Source organism: Henckelia pumila, chromosome 1 (genome assembly GCF_033568475.1).
Source record: "Henckelia pumila isolate YLH828 chromosome 1, ASM3356847v2, whole genome shotgun sequence".
Lineage (NCBI taxonomy): Eukaryota > Viridiplantae > Streptophyta > Magnoliopsida > Lamiales > Gesneriaceae > Henckelia > Henckelia pumila.
Window position 1 is genome coordinate 80845990 of NC_133120.1, and position 22941 is coordinate 80868930.

General features: G+C 33.8%; 1 protein-coding gene and 1 non-coding gene across 2 annotated transcripts; one reads left to right on the forward strand and one right to left on the reverse strand.

The window, feature by feature from the left end:
• Window positions 1–4444: 4444 nt before the first annotated feature.
• Window positions 4445–4551, reverse strand: LOC140876819 (small nucleolar RNA R71). Its single transcript, XR_012149051.1, has one exon. It is a non-coding gene; the product is annotated as a small nucleolar RNA R71 (small nucleolar RNA).
• A 3165-nt stretch (window positions 4552–7716) lies between these two features.
• LOC140866208 (uncharacterized) lies at window positions 7717–9129 on the forward strand. Its single transcript, XM_073271136.1, has one exon. The coding sequence runs from the start codon at window positions 7717–7719 to the stop codon at window positions 9127–9129; it is 1413 nt and encodes a 470-aa protein (XP_073127237.1).
• The last annotated feature ends 13812 nt before the right edge of the window (window positions 9130–22941 follow it).

Genomic DNA, 22941 nt, shown 5'->3' on the forward strand with positions numbered 1-22941 from the left:
CATCGTTTGAACACCTTCGTGGAGTTAATTTTATTCCAAATATTTCTTAACCTTTTTACGAAAAAACAGATCAAGAATCTGAATTTTCTCCAACAAGTTCCGAGATGCAAATTCCTGAAACTTATCATAAAAGAAGCCAGTTATTTGTTATATCTCAAGAAATTGATCGTGAACAAAAATTTTTAAAAAGAAAAAATCCAAACGAAAGAAAGTTTCGAAAAAATGTTCTTCGAATTTTATCAAAAAAACAACAAGATTATTTTTGGGATTTATATTATTCCTCAAATTCAAACACTAAAATGAGTTTTTATGAATGGGCAAAACAAAGAGTATTTTCAAAATATCAAAAACAAAACTCTTCAAGTACTTCAAAATCCTCTACAAAAAATTCTCAATCAAAATCTTCTACAAAAGATTCTCAATCTAAATCTTCTACAAAAAACTCTCAATCTAAATCTACAAGTACTTCAAAATCTTCTACAAAAAATTCTCAATCAAAATATTCTACAAAAGATTCTCAATCTAAATCTTCAAAAATTTCCACAACAATTCTTCTGTTAATACAGGAGCATGTTCTTCAAAAATATGAAAAACAAGTAATGTAAATCAATTTCAATCTGTCCATCCTCCTCTAGAAGAAATTAAAATTTCAGTTCATAATACTGAAATAATTGCTTCTCCATTCAAGCAACCTTCTGTCATTGAAGGAACTCTTACAATAAAAGAAATAAAAAATATTAATCTTCAAAATAATTATACAAATGTTATTCTTAACTTCGTGGCTCATCAGCTCACTAGAGTTGAGAATTCAATTCCTAATATTTTGTCAAATTCTTCAATAGAAACTTCAAAAAAAAAATTAAAAATTACTTCTCATTTATTAAAACCAATTCAAACGTCTTCTACAAACAAAGAAAAAATCAATAAACTTCAAATAGATGATGATTTTAAAAATTAATTATTAACTTTAATTCCTTCATCTTCTGATGATAATCAAGAAGATATTCTTTTTCCTATCCAAGAAGAATCTGATTCTGAATATTCAAGCTCTTCTTCTTTAGAAGAAGGAAAAGAATTCTGTAATTGCAATGATGAAGTTTGTGATTGCAAATCTACAATAAATGTTATAAAAAATGAACAAGAAATATTACAAGATGTTATTAGTAAAATAACTGATCCAAAATTAAAAGCTAAATTTGAAAATCTTCTTCAAGAACCAAAAAAAAGAACATTATAGTCTAAATAAAGTTATGTCTAGATTTAATTCAAAATCTATGAAACTCTTTCCACAAATTATGATCTTCGATTTGAAATTAATCAAATGAAGAATCAAATTCAAGAACTTCAGAAAGATATTTCTGATGTCAAGATAGAACTTACAATTCTAAATCCTCCATTACAAAAAGATGAAGATATTAATTCAAATAATAATTCTCCATCTTCAAGTAAAAATACAACTCCTCAAAATTCTGATTTTGAATATGAAGACAAAGAAGATAAACTTCAATGTGTCATAAATAAAATTAGTCTTCAAAAATGGTACTCTCAAGGAACAATTGTTGTCAATAAACATTTCAAATTAAAAACAAAATTTTTAATTGATTCCGGTGCAGATCAAAACTGTATCCGTGAAGGATTAATTCCAACCAAGTATTTCAAAAAAACAACCAAAAGATTATTTGGTGCAAACAGAAGTCCTTTAAAAATCAAATACAAACTCTCAAATGCACATGTGTGTAATCAAAATAGTTGTTTCAAAAATATATTTTATCTTGTTAAAGATTTAGAACAAGATGTTATTCTTGGTACTCCATTTATAGTTTAATTATATCCTTTTCATGTAAATGAAAAAGGAATACATTCAATAATTTTGAATCAAGAAATTACATTTCCTTTTTTCAATCCACCAACAAGTAGAGATATACATACTCTAAAACAAATATCTATTTTTCAAAAAATCAATAGTATAAATCTAAAAAGACAAAAACCCTCTATAAATATAGACCAGTCAATCTCATTTTTACTCACCCCTACAAAATATCTCAAACTAGTTCTATCCAAATTAGATCTCAAGATGTCATATAAGCGCAAGAGTCTAGTATCACAAGTTAGATCACAAGATGATAAGTTTTTAGTATTTGGAGATATGTCTCTTCCTTTACTTCCAGAGTCATCAAACAAATATTTCAAGCCAAGCCAGCCTTATAATCTAGATCAATATCAAAAAACCCTTTTAAATTCCTTATGGAATATTTCCCCAAATAATTCAAAACAAAAAGCCTTTGTTTTAAATGCTTTAGCCAATTATTTCTCTTTCCAGTACAAATCTCCTCAAACACAGCCCAAGTATTTAGTTCTCTTAAATGGTAGATTTCCTGGAATTTACAATTCTCTTGAAAGATTGAAAGAATCTATCAATGATACTCTAAACCCTTGATAGGAGTCGTTTTTTTGCGTTGTTTTGCATGTTTTGTGTTTGTTTTGCATTCGTTTCGTTTACGTTGTGTCTGTTCTTTACCATTCTTGTTCTGTTTATTGTTTTATTGTGTTTGTAGTCACTTCTCTGGTTTATATTTTTTTTACTGCAGGAAATCACTAGGAAATGCTGTTTTTTGGTGAGAAGGAGATGAACGCATGAGGCCGTGAGGAAAGCAAGAGAAGGAATTTATATTTCTGGAAAAAGACAGGGCGCCCGGGCGGCACTTTTCTACCGCCCGCGCGTACTCATGTTTGGGAAAAACAGTAGTTGGCCATAAGACAAGGCGCCCAAGCGGCACTTTTCTACCACCCGGGCGCGATGCGTAGATTTGGAATTTTAATATTTTGGAGAGTTTATTTCGAGAAGGATTCTTGGGGACTATAAATACAATTCTTTCCATAGATTTAAGGGGTCAACAGAGGCACACAGAAGGAGGTAGACGGCGGCTAAGAGTTTGAAGTTTTCTCATCTTCGTTGGGAGTTTTTCTCTTCGTCTTTTCTGAATTTTTATGTTAAACGCTTTTTAGATTGAATTTTGTAATGACGTTCAGTAGCTAAACTTTTATTTTGTTGGAATCAAGGGGATCCGAACCCCAAAACACTGTAGTGTGATTGAATCACCGGACGTATTGAGATTTGATTTATGTTTATAATTGATTTTATCATGTGTTTTCTCTATGTTGATGATTAGCTACCCTTAACATAGATTCGTAAATTATGAATTGTTGTCGCGAGATAGGTTCATAGTTAGGACGAATGATAGAATCCATGAACTTAAAATATGCATAGAGATATGGTATTTAGTACATGTTGATAGCCATAGACCACCATGTTGAAAGTTGTAGAATTCATAGAACGCAAAGCAATCAGTCGTGATAAACAATTAGAGAGATTTAATTGTTTCATTGATTTGATTAGTTTGGCATAACCTCGAGAGAGAGTGTCAATGTTTCAAGAATTTTTTTCAAACTTATGCGCATAAATTAAGTTCCAATCGTCTAGTTCAATTAAGGGGAAGGTGAACCGAAATTCCAACAAAATCTTTTCAAATTGTTATTTTTCAATCGTGAGAATTGGTTTCTTGGTTGTGAAATATTTATTTATTTACATTGAGTTCTTAGTATTAAATGTTAGATAGAATCCAAAATCAACTTTTCGATACTTTGTGTAGTTAAAAATTAAAGAAACAAATTATTATTGATTAGTCCCTGAGGACGATACTCGTACTCAGTACATTTTATTATAACTTGAATCGTGCACTTGCGATTATTTCGACTGGAACTGAGAGAGTTTTATAGCAAATTTAAGTGTTAGTATTCCATTGATCAAGTTTTTGGCGCCGTTGCCGAGGACTACTGAGAATTTAATTTGTTTTATTTGATTTTTCTCTATTACAATTTTAATCACTCTTTTCCATCTGTGAACTGCAGGATTCTCTTGCAGTGCATGCAACATTCACCAGAAGAAGAACTCGTGCCTTTTGATCCATAAATTGAAAGAACTTTTTGCAGAAGAAGAAGGCAACAAAAAGAAGCAATGGCAGACCAAGAACGATTACGTGGATTGGAAGAAGAAGAGAATCTTGCACCACCTATCTACAGATCCACGATGGATAGCGCTTTGCCATCCATCGAAAATGCCAGACCAAGCATCATCAGGCCAACAATAGCAGCAAATCAGTTTGAAATAAAGCCTGTTATCATTCAAATGGTGCAAAACACAGTCCAGTTTGGTGGGATGACAATAGATGATCCATATGCTCACCTGACAAATTTTCTAGAAATCTTTGATACTTTTAAGATGCAGGGAGTTTCTGATGACACTATTCATTTGCGTTTATTCCCTTTTTCTTTAAGAGATAAAGCTAAAGCATGGCTAACCAATCTACCTGCAGGGTCCATCACTACTTGGGATGATCTAGCAAAGGCCTTCCTCACTAAATACTTCCCACCGTCCAAATCAATGAAACTCAGAGCAGACATTACAACATTTGCTCTAGGTGAACATGAAACACTCTATGAAGCATGGGAGCGTTACAAAGATCTACTGAGAAGATGCCCACATCACCAACTACCAGACGGTCTTGTGGTACAAACTTTTTATTATGGTCTTCCTCACTCAAATCGTACCATGTTAGATGCAGCTGCAGGTGGAAATCTGTTACGAAAATCACCAGAGGACGAATATGAGTTAATTAAGGAGATGGAATCCAGTAGCTATTGATGAGTGCATTTTCTATGCATTAGTTTGTGATATTTTTAAATCTATTTTGTGTGCATTCATATTATTTTTTTGTGTTTTTATGTGTTTTAGTACATGTGTGTGTATTTCACTCCTCGAGTGTTAATTTTGTAGGAAAATAGATTTGTGAAGCATTAATTATGGAATAGCCTTGGTCAAAAATTCAAATTTAATTTTATAAAGCTGCAAATCCAATCTTTACCGTTCAAAATAAAGTTCCAGATGTTTTGAAGCTGCTGTCCAAATTTCAGCTCGATCCGATGGCTAGAACTGAAGTAATGAATTTTTCAAGAAAACTGCGCGCAGGCAAGGATGTATGCACGGACCCCGTGCATGGGTCCGGATAAGGGTCCGTGCATCCTCGTAAAAAAATCGGCGTTTTCAGTTTAATGCACGGACCTAGACACGGACCCTTATCCAGGGTCCGTGCATGTCGCTGAATCAGAAAAAATAGAATTTTCGGGAATTAAAACTTTCAAGTTTCCGGGCTTTATTTATTGGGCTTTCAAAGACATATAAATAGGAGATTGTCAGACGTGAAAGGGGGTTCGAATCGCATCAGATAGACGGCGGCTAGGAGGCTTGGAGATTGAAGAACGCTCCATTCGAGTTTTTCTTCCTTTCTTCTTTAGATTATTAAACTTTTTTTGAATATTGTTTTCGTTATTTGAGTAGTTTTTCTTCAACCAAGACCGCGAGATTGGTCCAGACAATTTTATGTTGAATTTTTGGATTTTGATTTGGGATTTTTAGATCTTTATTAATGTTATTGATTGTTGGATTTATATTTTGTTCTTGTGAATAATCTGATCAATTATTTACTTGCATGTTAATTGATTCCGAGTCGAAAGGTTAGGAATTGATTTCGATCACTCCAATAATTGACATATGGTTAAATCGACTAGAAATAGTATTCGGTTTCAGTATGCGGTTTTAGGTGAAAACTGAATTATCACAAATATTGAATGCATTCATGTTTGATTAGAATTATGAAAATTAATCCGTCATAACTTGAATAGGTTTAACATGTTCTAGAAATAGACTGTTAAACAAGATAGGATAATTCGCCGTGATTTAAAATTAAATATGGATCCTAGATTTGCCACTTGTTTACATAATTTGTTTGGTACCTGCGTGTGTCTTGGTTGTCTCGTTTTAATTAATTTTATCTTCAGTTATTTTTAATTCTTATTTCTTATGCATTTTTTATTTTTAAATTCTTATTTTTATTCAATTCAAAATCCTTTTTATTATTTTGTCTAGATTAAGCTAAATAATTAATTTTTGAGAATTGACTACAGTCCCTGTGGGATCGATACTTGGACTCTCAGTCCACTTTACTACTACTTGAACTAGTGCACTTGCTAGTAATTATTTTTAATACCGAAATTTGGCAGTAGCTATCATCCTCAATCAGAAATGAATGCAGTCAGAAGACCCGCAGGAATGCATCAAGTTGATGCATTCACTTCAGTGGCCGCTCAACTTGAAGTCATGAACAAGAAAATTGAGGAACTGAGTGTAGGAAACTCTGTGATGCGAGTTCAAGAAGTGTGGTGTGAAAAATGTGGTGCAGAGAATTTCACGAAAGACTGCCAAACATTTTCTCAACCAGAGTGTAGTAGCCCGTACCCGAAATTAGTGATTAAGTGTTAATCAATTCTTTAATCCTACTAATTAAGAGTAAACATGATTAATGGAACTCTTAATGGGTTAACGGAGTCCGAAATTGGATTCAGAATACTTGAAAATGGTTTGAGGGCCATCGAGTTCGGAGGCTCCGAAGTCAAGGTTCGGACGGTCTGAAGTCAGGGTTCGGACGATCCGAAGAGTGGTTCGGACGCTCCGAACGTGCTGCCGACAGTCTTCATGAATGATGTCATCATGCTGACGTAAGCAATGACGTAATATCGGGTTCGGACGACCCAAATGTGTTCGGACGACCCGAAGTCCAGTTCGGACGATCCGAACTCCGTCTATAAATAAGAGGGCCGAGATTCAGATTTAGACGCACCAATCACCTCTTCTCTCTCGATTCCTTAGCCTTCTAACTCCGATCTAGGGAATTCTAGGCGTTCCATTGGGAATCCGGAAGTGGCATAGCGATCCAGGCGTCGTAGCGGAGCTGTGGCCTAGTTTTGAGGCACTCGACAGCAAAGGGCTAACGACGGACGAAGGTATAGCTTTTGCTTTCTATAAATATTTAGGAGTATGAAATAGCTTAGTTAAGGCTTTTAGAGCACTTTAATGATAGTAGTATCATTTGGCAGTGTAGAGCAGATTATAGGCGTGGACCTAGGGCGGATAACACTTGCCTAGTATTTGAGGTACGGAAGTACTGTTCGAGATATCCTGACTGAGTATGCATGTATTATGTGACTGCATGGTTTATATGTCATTGATTTATGTTGCATTCATTTGCATACTGAGCTATCTCCTTCGAGATGTCTGTTAGTAGGGTTTTTCCCTATCCTGTTAGTGGTTGGACTTCCATCGATTTGGGTCCGACATATCCACTGGTATTATGGTATGGGAGCCACCTCCTGAAGCGACGGCACATCGTGCTACATACCAGGGTCCGGTCTGTCTCTGTTATCTGATCCTTGACCTCGAGTTTATAGGGAGTTCACTTTGCATGCATGTATACTCATACTCTTGTACTGAGCGTTTTATGCTCACGTCTCGTACTCTGTGTTTCTGGACACCCTATTCCATGGGACAGGTTTGCGATTGGACGAGGCGGGTGGATCCAAGAGGGGCTAGGTAGTGGTTGGCCAGCTGGAGCTTCGTCTAGGTTTTATTTCTGTTGTTTTGGGTTGATACAACTATTCGATTTGATTGTATAATATTTGGATAAATTATAGATTCCTTTCCTTGGGATTGTATTTATTTATGGTTTCCGCCAGTTTATTCTGATATCTATTTTATTAAGTTAATTGCATGCCTAAGTTCTGTTAATAGGTGATCCGGGTAAGGGTCACTAGACAGAGGGAGTTATGGCAAGTCACATGGGAAATCAAAATCGCCCAAGGAATGACCCATTCTCGAATTCCTATAATCCAGGGTGGAGACAGCATCCAAATTTCTCGTGGAGTGGACAGAACAATAAACCATATGGGAATAAAAACTACGGCAGACAGCCTCAAGAGGAAAAATCGAGCTTGGAGCATATGATGCAAAAATTCATATCATCTACTGAAACCCGCATGCAGAATCAAGATTCCTCAATAAAGAATCTGGAGAATTTGATAGGGCATTTGGCCAAAACAATTTCCAGCAGAGATCAGGGTACCTTGCCGAGTGACACGGAGAAGAATCCGAAGGAGCAGGTAAAAGCAATTGAACTGAGGAGTGGAAAGACAGTAGAGCTTGCACCACAGATCGAGAAAGAGCCAGAATTGGCGGCATCAGAAAAAATTTCAGGTAAGTCATCTATCCCAACACTTTCACCCACTTCACAAGCAAAAATTGTTGTGCCACCACCTTTTCCTGTAGCTCTGAAGAAGGAAAAACTAGATTCTCAGTTTGGCAAATTCCTGGAAGTATTCAAGAAATTGAATATTAATATTCCCTTCGCTGATACACTGATGCAAATGCCAAGCTATGCAAAGTTCTTGAAGGAGATCCTCTCCAACAAGAGGAAACTGGAGGAGCATGCAATGATTAGTCTGACTGAGAATTGCTCAGCACTAGTGCAAAATAAAATCCCATTAAAGAAAAAAGATCCAGGGAGTTTCTCTATCCCTTGTGTGATTAATGATATTCAATTTCATAAAGCTTTATGTGATTTGGGTGCTAATATAAATCTAATGCCTTACTCTGTGTTTAGGAAATTGAGCTTGGGAGAACCAAAGTCCACCAGAATGTCGTTACAACTGGCGGACAGGTCCATCAAATATCCACGGGGGATAATCGAGGACGTGCTTGTAAAAGTGGACAAATTCATCTTCCCCGTGGACTTCGTGGTGCTAGATATGGAAGAGGATTTGGACATGCCACTCATCTTGGGTAGACCTTTCCTGGAAACAGGAAAGACACTAATAGATGTCCAGAAGGGAGAGTTACTGTTGAGAGTGGGAGAAGAGAAAATTTCGTTTGACGTTTTTAATGCTTTAAAATTTTCTCAGAATAATGAAGAATGTTTTCAACTGGATGTAGTGAACTCACTGTTATTTGATTATGTGCAGGATACTTTTCAGGAACCATTAGAAGCTGCACTTATATCTGAGCATGTGGAAGATCTCAGTGACAGAGTTGAAGAGATGACTGCATATTTGAATGACAACCAGTCATGGAGAAGAGGTGGAAAGCTTAGACTTGAAGACCTTGGTGACCGGAAGGATTTAATCCTCCAGAAACCAAGCCTTGAGGAACCACCTACTGTGGAATTGAAACCATTACCTATGTGACGCCCGGGGCTGAAGAGGCAGGGAGTGATCGTCGGTGCCAAGAGATTGCACGGACAATGAGCGGCTCCTGGTAGGCTTCTAGGCGGAGGGAGACATGAATGAACCGATCCCGTGCCAGAATGAGAGGGATTCTGAGACTGTGTAGGTATGGGACTACATGGTTGAGGAGAGCTTAAAAAGATTTCATATGTACTATTCATATCAAGAAGGTGCATCTTCTTTTCGGAAGCTCATCACATAAGAACTCCAAAGTTAAGCGTGCTTAACTTGGGGCAATTATAAGATGGGTGACCCCCTGGGAAGTTTTCCAGGGTGCGTGTGAGTGAGAACATAAGCACGCTGAAAAGATCCGTCTTGATACAGTGGGGCATTACAACCTATCCATCTCAAATATGTGTTTTTAGGTGAGAATGATAAGTTACCTGTCATAATATCTTCTTCTTTGACAGGTGAGATGAAGGCCAGACTAATGGAGGTGCTCAAGAACCACAAGAGTGTGTTTGCCTGGAAAGTGGCAGATATAAAAGGAATCAATCCATCCATATGCATGCACAAGATTTTAATGGAAGAGAGCATCAACCCATTGGTCCAACTACAAAGGAGATTGAATCCAAAAATGCAGGAAGTTGTCAAAGCTGAAACGATCAAACTTCTGGATGCAGGTATCATTTATCCTATATCTAATAGTCCATGGGTGAGTCCGGTGCAATGTGTACAAAAGAAGGGGGGAATTACTGTCATACAGAATGAGAATAATGAACTGATACCCACTAGGACAGTTATAGGTTGGCGTGTGTGCATAGACTATAGAAAACTAAATGACGCAACCCGTAAGGATCATTTTCCTCTCCCCTTCATTGATCAAATGCTAGAGAGACTGGCTGTGTATGAGTTTTACTGTTTTTTAGATGGGTATTCAGGATACAATCAAATAGCGATTGCACCTGAAGACCAGGATAAAACAACTTTCACTTGCCCATATGGTATGTTTGCCTATAGACGTATGCCTTTCGGGTTGTGTAATGCTCCTGCTACTTTTCAGAGATGCATGACTGCCATTTTTCATGATATGGTCGAAATTTTTTTAGAAATTTTCATGGATGATTTCTCTATTTTTGGTCAATCTTTTGATGCATGTCTGCATAACTTGAATTCTGTTTTAATGAGATGCGAGGAGACAAATTTGGTGCTGAACTGGGAGAAGTGCCATTTCATGGTGACAGAAGGTATAGTATTGGGTCACCGAATTTTTGAACAGGGGATCGAGGTGGACAGGGCCAAGGTGCACGTTATTCAAAATTTTTCTCCACCTACAATAGTCAAGGGAGTCAGAAGTTTCCTAGGCCATGCCGGTTTCTACCAGCGGTTTATTAAGGATTTTTCAAAAATTGTCAAACCTCTTTCTTCTTTTCTAATGAAAGATGCCCCTTTTGACTTTGATTCAAATTGTTTACAGGCCTTTGAAGTGTTGAGAGAAAGACTGGTGACTGCACCAATACTGACATCGCCGAACTGGGATCTCTCATTTGAGGTAATGTGCGATGCAAGTGACTCTGCTGTTGGCGCGGTGCTTGGTCAACGAATAGACAAGGTATTTCGAACTATCTACTATGCTAGCAAGACTCTAAATGAAACTCAACTAAATTATGCCACCACTGAAAAAGAGTTGCTAGTTGTAGTATTTGCACTGGACAAATTTCATTCATACCTTGTACTTTCCAAAATCACAGTATACACAGATCACTCTGCTATTAAGCACTTGTTGACGAAGAAAGATGCCAAACCTAGACTGATTAGATGGATCTTACTTTTGCAAGAATTTGATTTAGAGATCAGAGATAATAAGGGTGTTGAAAATGTAGTAGCTGATCATCTATCTAGATTAGAATGCATTACTGATGGTGCACAAACTGAAATAGAGGACATAGATGATTGGTTCCCTGATGAAAAACTTTTTGCCATAGAAAGTTCACCATGGTATGCAAATTTTGCTAATTATCTGGTCACAAGCACACTCTCACATAATCTGTCTTTCCAACAAAAGAAAATTTTTTTATCAGATGTAAAGCAATATTTTTGGGAGGAACCTTTTTTGTTTAAAATATGTGCTGACTCGATGATCCGGAGATGTGTGGCGGAAGGAGAAATGCAAAGCATCCTCAGTCATTGTCATGATCGTGAGGTAGGTGGCCATGCTGGGCCAGTAAAAACAGCAGCAAAGGTACTTGAATGTGGGTTCTATTGGCCAAATCTCTTTAAGGATGCGCGGTTGTTTGTATTAGCTTGTGATAGATGTCAGCGGACAGGTAATATCTCAAACCGAAATGAAATGCCTTTAAATAATATCATTGAGTGTGAGATATTTGATGTATGGGGAATCGACTTCATGGGACCATTTCCAATTTTTTTGACAAAAAAATACATTTTGGTCACAGTCGATTATGTTTCAAAATGGGTAGAGGCTGAAGCTTATGCGACAAATGATGCACAGGTTGTACTGAAATTTTTGAAAAAAAATATTTTTAATCGGTTTGGTACACCCCGTGCAATCATTAGTGATGGTGGCACCCACTTTTGCAATAAACTTTTTGTCAAACTCTTAAAAAAATATGGTGTCAAGCATAAAGTCTCTACCCCATATCACCCCCAGACCAGTGGCCAAGTGGAAGTGTCCAATCGAGAAATCAAACAGATTTTGGAGAAAAGTGTGAGTACTAATCGGAAAGATTGGGCACTTCGACTTGATGATGCCTTATGGGCCTATAGGACAGCGTTTAAAACACCTATAGGCACTTCCTCTTATAGACTGTTATTTGGAAAGGCATGCCATTTACCTGTTGAGTTAGAACATAGAGCATATTGGGCTACTAAGACCCTAAATTTTGAATTTGCTGCTGCATGTGAAAAGAGATTGCTAGAGCTTAATCAACTGGAGGAATTCCGCGACAGTGCATATGATATAGCGGTTTCGTACAAGGAACGAACCAAGAGAATACATGACAGGTGCATTCGTCAGCGGGAATTCAAGGAAGGAGATGCTGTCTTGCTATTTAACTCCCGGTTGAGGCTTTTCCCGGAAAACTAAATTCTAGGTGGTCTGGCCCCTATAAAATCACCAAGGTATATCCATCGGGGGCCATTGAAATCAAAGATGCCAGAAAAGAGTCTTTTACGGTCAATGCTCAAAGGCTAAAACACTATGTGGGGGGTGACGTTGATTCCATGTCTGTCATCACCACATTGACTGACCAAGACTAGTTTGGGGAGGAAGAAAAGTCAAGCTCTAGACTTTAAATTGAGAACTACTCTCTTCAATCTCTTTTATTCAATTTTTTTAGTAGTTGGTTTTATTTTTCGTAATTTATTTTGTTTTTTTTTTCAAAAATTTGCAGGCGCTCGAGCGGTGATTTATTGCCACCCGAGCGCCCTGTTTCTGTTTTCTTAAAAAAAATTCGAATTGGGGTGCGCCCGGGCGGCTATTTTCTGCCGCCCGCGCGCGTGCCCTCTGTTTTTATTAAAATTTTTCAAAAGGGTGTGCGCCCGGGTTAAATCTACAAGTACTTCAAAATCTTCTGCAAAAGATTCTCAATCAAAAGATTCTACAAAAGATTCTCAATCTAAATCTTTAAAAATTTCCACAACAAATTCTTCTGTTAATACAGGAGCATCTTCTTCAAAAATATGGAAAACAAGTAATGGAAATCAATTTCAATCTGTCCATCCTCCTCTAGAAGAAATTAAAATTTCAGTTCATAATACTGAAATAATTGCTTCTCCATTCAAGCAACCTTCTGTCATTGAAGGAACTCCTACAATAAAAGAAATAAAAAATATTAATCTTCAAAATAATTATACAAATGTTCTTCTTAACTCTGTGGCTCATCAGCTCACTAGATTTGAGAATTCAATTCCTAATATTTTGTCAAATTCTTCAATAGAAACTTCAAAAGAAAAATTAAAAAATACTTCTGCTTTATTAAAACCAATTCAAACGTCTTCTACAATTAAAGCAAAAATTCAATTAGAAACTTCTTTAGATGTTCTTAATGAACTTAGTACTCAATTTTCAAAATTAAATTTAATTAACGATTCAAATAAAATAAATGTTGTCAATGAAATTGACGAAGTTCAAAATCAATTTAATGACTCAAATGATGAATTATTAAAAATTCATAATCCTAAAACAAATCAACATCAAAATAAAAATTACAATTCTTTTTTCAAACAACACTATAATTTTCTTCCAAATTATTATAGTAGACCATCATTTCCAGATATGCAATTTGAAGAACCTCAAAAACATCAAAAATCCTTTTCTGGAGATAGTCTTCTCAAATGGAATCTCGATGGAAGAACTGAACATCAAATCATTTCTATGTTAGAAGAAATGATGATGGCTTCCACCGCTTACAAAGCAAAAGGTGTTGATGATTACAACACAACTTTCAATCTAATTGCAGGATTTACCGGCCAGCTTAAAGGTTGGTGGAATAATTTCCTCACTGAATTCGATAGAACAACAATTTTAACTGCCATCAAACATGAAGTTGATGACGCAACAATACCTCCTATTCAAGATGCTGTCAATACACTAATTTATGCCATTATTAAACATTTTCTAGGCGAACCTAAAAAATTTCAAGAAAAATCTTCCGAAATTTTAATGAATTTAACATGTCCAAAATTACATGATTTTCGTTGGTACAAAGATATGTTTTTATCTAAATTACTTCTACGAGATGATTGCAGTTTTTTTTTTTTTTGAAAAGAAAGATTTATTGCAGGATTACCAAAACTCTTTGTTGAAAGAGTTAGGGAATCTATTCGCAAGCAAAATGCAAATTCAATTCCTTACCCTTCTCTAACTTATGGTGAAATCATAAGTTACATCAATGCCGAAGGATTAGCTTTGTGCAATGATTTAAAAATTAAAAAAAAAACTCAAACGGGAGCATAATGAGAGCACAAGAAAACTTGGTTCCTTTTGTGCTCAATATGGTTTCGAACAATTACTTCCTCCTTCAAGAAAACATAATAAAAATAATAAACATAAATTTCAAAGAAAGTTTTACAAGAAATCTTATAAAAGAAATTATTTTAAAAATTCAAGATATTCAAAACCTTTTAGAAAATCAAAAACTTTTTATAAAAATTCAAAAAATCATTTCAAAAATAAAACTAACAAAGTTACATGTTTTAAATGTAAAAAACTTGGACATTATTCAAATAAATGTCCAATACAAAGAAAAATCAATGAACTTCAAATAGATTATGATTTTAAAAATCAACTATTAACTTTAATTCCTTCATCTTCTGATGATAATCAAGAAGATATTCTTTTTCCTATCCAAGAAGAATCTGATTCAGAATATTTAAGCTCTTCTTCTTTAGAAGAAGGAAAAAAATTCTGTAATTGCAATGATGAAGTTTTTGATTGCAAATCTACAATAAATGTTATCACAAATGAACAAGAAATATTACAAGATGTTATTAGTAAAATAACTGATCCAAAATTAAAAGCTAAATTTGAAAATCTTCTTCAAGAACCAAAACAAGAACATTATAGTCTAAACAAAGTTATGTCTAGATTTAATTCAAAAGTTCAAAAAACCCTTTCAACAAGTTCTGATCTTCAATTTAAAATTAATCAAATGAAGAACCAAATTCAAGAACTTCAGAAAGATATTTCTGATGTCAAAATAGAACTTACACTTCTAAATCCTCCTTTACCAAATAATGAAGATATTAATTCAAATAATACTTCTCCATCTTCAAGTAAAAATACAACTCCTCAAAATTTTGATTTTGAATATGACGACAAAGAAGATAAACTTCAATGTTTCATAAATAAAATTAGTCTTCAAAAATGGTACTTTCAAGGAACAATTGTTGTCAATAAACAATTCAAATTAAAAACAAAACTTTTAATTGATTTCGGTACAGATCAAAACTATATCCGTGAAGGATTAATTCCAACCAAGTATTTCGAAAAAACAACCGAAAGATTATTTGGTGAAAATGGAAGTCCTTTAAAAATCAAATACAAACTCTCAAATGCACATGAATATAATCAAAATATTTGTTTTAAAAATATATTTTATCTTGTTAAAGATTTAGAACAAGATGTTATTCTTGGTACTCCATTTATAGTTCAATTATATCCTTTTCATGTATATGAAAAAGGAATACATTCAATAATTTTGAATCAAGAAATTACATTTCCTTTTCTCAATCCACCAAAAGTAGAGATATACATACTCTAAAACAAATATCTATTTTTTAAAAAATCAATAGTATAAATCTAAAAAGACAAAAACCCTCTATAAATAGAGACCAGTTAATCTCTAAAAGTCGTTCTCTCTAAGCTAGATCTCAAGATGTCATATAAGCACAAGAGTCCAGTTAGATCACAAGAAAATAAGTTTTTAGTATTTGGAGATATGTCTCTTCCTTTACTTCCAGAGTCATCAAACAAATGTTTCAAGCCAAGTCAGCCTTATAATCTAGATCAATATCAAAAAACCCTTTTAAATTCCTTATGGAATATTTCCCCAAACAATTCAAAACAAAAAACCTTTGTTTTAAATGCTTTAGCCAATTATTTCTCTTTCCAGTACAAATCTCCTCAAATACAGCCCAAGTAGTTTGTTCTCTTAAATGGTAGATTTCCTGGAATTTACAATTCTCTCGAAAGATTGCAAGAATCTATCAATGATACTCTAAACCCTGTCTTTCATTCATTTGTCCAGCTGACAGATGCATTCAAGTATGCAAGAAATAGACTAGGGCCTAAATTTTTCATTTATTATGCAGCAAGATTAGATGCCTCCAGGGCTCAAGCAGTTCAAAAGCTTTCTCAATTATCTGATCCTTTTTCTATTGAATCAGATATCAAAATTTTAAAATTAAAAGAAAAGATGGTAGAACCATCAGATTAGATTTTTCAATTACAAAATGCACTTATTTCAAAAACTCAAGAGATAGAGTTTCTTTAAAAACACTATCTTATTCACAACAATCCCAGTTCTGTTGAATTGGACAAAACCAGTCCATTAGTTCCAATAAACCAAGCTCGAGTTTTCTTCAAAACTACATCAATACTTAGTTCTCTTCCAAATTTCATTTCTGAATATATTTATTCTTTAGCCAAGAAAAATTTTATCTCAAAATTTTCAATTATCCAAAGATGTCTTTCTTCAAACCCACAAAGTCCAGCCATTGATATTAAAACAATGATTGGCATGCACCCTTTAGATGGTCATCTCACCTACTCTCTTGTTACCACTTCAATTGTAGCCTTTTATTTTCAAGACCTTCATATATCAAATAACCAAACAACATTTGATCTTACTATCAATGAACTTTTTGATTTAGGATTAATTTCCCAACTCATATTCAAAGATGATGCTCAATTTCAAAGTTTCAATAGTTCGTTACTGAAAGAAGCAATTCAAAATCAATTCAGTAAAGGTTTCCCTTTTGTTCAATTAGAAATTGCTTCAACGATTCCAGAATGGATAGACACAGAACTTCACCCAGCTATCCATAGAGTATGGGTCAGAGGTCTTCAATTTTTCAATATTTTTACAGATCCAATGAAAATAATTTATATTAGCAATTGTCCAAAACCTATGGACGAACAGATGAAACATCAAAGACTCAAGACTTTTGCTTTCAAACACCATTTCCTAGACCACAGATGTAAAAATTACACTCTGTTTGGATCAACTCCAATTCTCAAAGTTTACATCAAATTTGGAAGTTATCTTCAAGATTCCAAGTTCCATTTCAAAACAGAGACACCAGATATTTTTGACAATTACTGCAAACTCTATTCAAGAATGGTTATAGACATGCTTCAAGATGACTTCGATCCAGAACCAATAAATGACGATGAGCATTATGACCTCATGGATCTTCTAGGAGAAGAAGGATTACATAATATTGATACATAATTCAATATTATGTCCAATTTTAAAATTCAAGATTCCTTGGAATTTTCAAAAACCCGGGGAGGGAATAGTGATGACAATAATTTCAAGAAGTTATATTACAAGTTGTATTATTGTAATCAATTATTAAAAAGAAAAAGCAAGAAAAAACAAAACAAGAAAAATAAAAAGCAGACTACACGTGAAAAAAACAGTAGTCAGGTGTCAAGAAAAAAATACATTTCAAAATCAGACTACACGTCAAGAAAAAGCAGTAGTCACAATTTTATTTTCAAAAGATGTAAAGATTATGTCGGCCAACACAAGCAATTATTTTTCTTTACGACAAAGAAAAGAAAAAGAAGACAAGACATTTGCTTCAAGACAAAGCAAAGGAAAAGAAGACAAGATGTCTACTTCGCCACAAAGAAAAGCAAAAAAAGATAAGTCGTCCACTTCGCTCAATAGTCAAGATTCCCATCAAGTGCTTTGAAGAAAGCAAACGAGACAAGACCCTTCACCATTATTGACAAGGAAGGAATCCTACTACAGGCGTCCCTTAACTGCTATAAAATAGGCAGGACGATCAAGAGGAAAGGAGAGCCAATTTAGACAGAGCAAAACATAGAGAGATAAATTCTTATATTTTCCCTCTGTATCTGTTTTAAATTCCTCGAATTCAATTCAATATCTTTGAATTTCAATTTGTATTTCAATCTTTCAAACCTACAAACATGCTCTTCCGCCGCTTCCATACCCTGTCCCCCCGTCGTCCTGCTCCAATATATATATATATATATATATATATATATATATATATATATATATAAAATATGATAATAATTAGGGGTAAACATTTGGTTAATTCGGTCAAAAATCAAACCGAATTATCCGAAATCGAATTAATCGAAATATTTTGGCTAATCGAACCGAACCGAATTTATGCTAAAACCGATTTAACCGAACCAAATTAAAAATCGGTTAATTCGGTTACCGACCGAATTAACCATTTTTTAAAAACAATTATAAAATAAGAAATTTTATAAAATTAATAATTGAAATATAATATTTTTATCATTATAAAAATATATTAAGCTTAAAAATTAGAATAACAAAAATTAAATAAAATATTAAATATAAACACATTAAAAATACATTATAAATTATATATAAAGCCTAATAAAATTTAATTATTATAATTCAGTTAACCGAATTTTCTTTTAATAAAACCAAAAACCGAACTGAAATAACCGATTTAAACGAAATTTTTGAACACAAAAACCAAATTTCCGAATTAACCGAACCGAAATTTCAAATTGAGTCGGTCCGGTCGGTTAATTCGGTTTAACCAAAATTTTTCTCTCCCTTAATAATAATAATAGTTTTTATTTTATATCAATACTATATTAAGGTTGCAATATGAACGGTGACCATTTTTGCATGTCGTGCCAATCAAATTTTTTATCCAAATAATTTTATCTAATCACTACAATTATTTTTTAAATAAGACAAAGAATAATAGATTGGTGACTAAAAACAAACCACATTAAGACATTATTTGAGATTGCTTATACGAGTCATTTTTCAGTTTTTTTTTCATAAATTTTACTCTAATCTTATTATATTTTATATGAAAATTTATTATGTGCAACTATAAAATCATAGTTTAGAAAAAAATTTATTTTATATAAACATATCGTATGCAAGTGTTTACTATTTATAACGAATGAACGTCTTCATTTAAAAAAATAAAAAAGAAAAAAAATGAACCTCTTTGAAAATTAATATTGGTAATTGATATGACCAATTTAAAACGACAAAATTACCCTACTTAATTTACTAATTATTTACGTGATGGTTATCTCGAAAAATAGAAAACCGCTCACAAAATTTGGACTGTATCTCTTAATTAACTAAATCAGTTTTTTAGGTGACTATCTTGGAGAATTTGAAAAAAAATAATAAATAAAAATAAAAGAAACCGAGAAAGCTCCCGAAAAAAAAAAGAAGAAATAAGACTAATAAAAATACAAGGAAAAAAAGTATAATGTCAAAATCTAAATATCTGTAAAAAAGTTATATATGAAAATAAAATTTAATTCAAAACGTGCATAGTATATTCAAAAAGAAGAATGTTAATGTTGGCAGTTCAAGACGAGGGGATGACTCCAAAAAAGAAGGATCAGTCGAACATCAGTAGTCGTGCTAGTCTAAGACCCGCTTTTGGGGTGGGGTCTGCCGCCTGCATAAAAACGCGTTTTCAAACTTGCATTTTATTATTATTTTTTTAAAAGTCAAGAACTAAAGAAGAATCCAAGAGCAATTGTCAAACTTGGGTCAACTCATTTAAACACAAAGCCATTGGTCTGTCTTCTAACACGGCTACTCGGGCCCGAGAAATTACGAGGATGTGTTTGGGAGGAGAACGAAGAAGAGTTGATGTGTGTTAGTTTGGTGGTGCCAACAAACTTTCAAACTAAGTCAATAACTTTAAACTAGGGATAATTATATACACTGTGAGATAGCAAGATTGTTGTAAACCTCATGTAGTTATTAACTTCGAGTGTTTTCATATATTTGAGCACGTATCCTTGAAAATACGTATGAGCAAAGAGGTGTGTTGTAGTAACCTGAGTCCTGTTTTACGTTATTAAAGTGGCTAATATGTTTTAAATGGTAAGGCATGATTGAAAGGGTTTTATTATGATAAATCAAGTGGAAAATCAACTCGGGATGTCTTGAAATGGTCTGAAAAATCCAGATATCCGAGTAGTTCGGATCCATCCAAATTGGTTCGTAAGCAGGGAGGTTTAGTTCGGACCTTTCAAACTCAGTTCAGACCATCCTAACTTTAGTAGCTGAATGTTCACTGTGTTGTCAAAAAGAGATTGACAAGTGGCGAGTTTGAACTTTTCGAAGACGCGATCGGAGCTTCCGAATTGCATGTCCCGTGAGGTGTCAAAGTGTTGTTGACACGTGCTGCGAGAGATCGGACCTTCCGAAGTCGAATTCGGAGCTTTTAAAGACATGTGTCCAGAGACGTGACATACATGCAGGATCGGACCATCCGAACTAAGGTTCGGATCTTACGAACTCCGTCTATGAATAGGCTGAGAAATCCTCACAATTAGTGTGTGTTTTGGGTGAGGTGGTGTATCAATGTATATTTTTAGTGTTCGTAGTCACATACTCGAGGGTCGGGCGATGACAAGCTTTTATGGGACTTGTAGCGAGTTGTGCTGAAATGGGGGTTTTCGAAAACAATGGGCTGATGACAGATGCATGTACATTCCGATATCCCTAGTACTTATTGGAAGTATCTATTAGTTTAGTTAAAACTTTTAGATAAGTTATAGTTATATGGTTTTCACTTGGAATGTAGTGATGATCTATAAGCACTTGTAAACATAGACTAATGATTAAGATACGTAAGTACAAACTGAGATATTCGGTGAGTATACATGCTTATATTTTGCATTGTATGTGTCATGATACATGTTCTACTGGTTTATATATATGATGTACGTGCGTATACCACGTTGAGCCGTATTTCTTTCGAGATAGTCGTTTTAGTAGGGTCGTTCGGCCCTACACTCTTAATATGTGTTCGGACATCGGGAGACACTGTGACGACGAATGATGCTAATGTGATCACAACGAGTGTGTGAGCTACCCAACAGAGTTGATCCCAAATGGTACAACGTACTCATTGACGCTTAGTTTGAGCAAGATTGTACTTGACCAGTTCCCATTTACCCAGTCATTTTATTTGCATGCATCATATCAGTATATGTACTTATATTTACGTATTGAACGAGTGTCGCTCACGTCTGTGTTTTTATCATGGATACGCCTTTCGACGGAGCATATTGACTAGGTTTTGGTTCAGTGGTTAGTATGACTTGGTAGCGGAGGTTGTCGGTGACTTAATTTAAGTCATTTATGGTATTTGATTAGTTTGGTTGGATTGTATTTAATCAGTTATCTTGGTTTTTCAATTTAATTCCGGCTATATTATGCTTGTTTGATATTTAATTAAGTTTTCGTAGTTATATCTGATTATGTTTTTTTTGTTTGAGTTAATTGTATGCTTAAGTTTCTGTTTAGTACGTGATTCGGGACGACTCACTACATGTGTTCTCGAAATTTCAAAACACAAGAATGTATGTACTCATGAGTTAAAAAACACAGGAAACTAAAAGACCAATTTTTTACAATGTTTTTAGCAATCTCGGGATTTCACAATGATAATGGGCAAAATCCCGGTTCAGTCCTAAATGTTTGGACACATTTCCGGTTCAGTCCTAAATATTTGGACGTTCACGGTCTTGTCCTAAATGTTTCCTAAAAGTTCCTGGTTCAATCCTAAATATTTATACGTTCTCGGTTTGATCCTAAATGTTTCCTAAAAGTTCCCGGTTCAGTTCTAAATTTTTTTACATTGCCGATTTTGTGCCAAATATTTCTCAAAATTTCCCGGTTTGATCCTTCCATCTACTCGTGTGTTAAAACTAACAACGCGTAGTGTTATATCATTTATGATTGAGTTTTATATTATTTATTATATATTTAACATTAAACAAGTTGTAAATAAAACACAAATTTATTAGAGTTTTTATTCAAATTTAAATTAATTTTACACAATGTTCAAAATAAAAATATTAAATTCATGATGCTACAAAATAAAAACTTAAATAAAATAAACAAAACTTGAGGAATTAAAATTTAATGATGTTATTTCACATTTCTATTAATTTTGTTATATTCTCATTCATGATGATTGCACATTTAAGAAAAAAATTGGAGGTTGTAAAAAGATATATATCTTTTTAAAACTCTTTTTTTAATTTAAATAATTAGTATTTGAGAAAAATTTACTATTAAAATAAAACTTAATTTCATATCACTACTTTAACGGTGGTCAAATAATTCATTATATTTTATCAATTGTTAACCATAAGTATTTTTCTCTTGAAAAGTTTATTGAAAATTTCAAATATTTTGTGAAATAAGTAATACTAGTTATTTGCTAAAACATTTGTTTATTTGTTTGTGATTGATAATGTTTTTAACTATAAGATTGCATGGTTCAATTTTTTTTTATTCTATAATTTTATTTTGCATCATTTATATTATATTTTTATTTGGAAAAAATTATTGTTCATTTATTATTATTATTATTATTATTAATATTATTATTACCTTCTATTTTATTTAACTTTTTCTTTTGTTTATAAGTTTTTTTTATCACACTTTGTTTGTAGATGGAAGGACCAAACCGAAAAATTTTGAAAAATATTTAGGACGAAATCTGGAACGTAAAATATTTAGGACTGAACTGAAAACTTTTTAAAACATTTGGGACCAAACTGAAAATATAAAAACATTTAGGACTGAACCGGAAATTTTCGAAAAACATTTGGGACCAAACCGGGAATTTTCGAAAAACATTTGGGACCAAACCGGGAACGTTCAAACATTTAGGACTGAACCAGGATTTTTCCCCAATGATAATGTACACAATTAACCATAACAATTACTGATATGCATTGTAAATCACCTGACCAATTTTTGATTTTTTCCATTTCAGAAGGTTATAAAAAATGGACTATGAGTAATCTCTCGATATTTCAATTAACGAGATTTAACGTCGAGTGTATTGTCTCACTCTATATTTAACGGTCGTTATCGTTCCAAACACATCGGATCCATATCCCGCGCAATTTTTTTTTTAAAATGTGGTGGCAATTGAATCTACCATGTCCGACTTCAAGGTCATTGAACTGAACCCTATAATGTTATCTTGATTCTTGAATTTGGAAATTGGAATCAAAGCTGATGCATATTGCATTTTCTATTATTGACTTTATTCTTGAAGAGT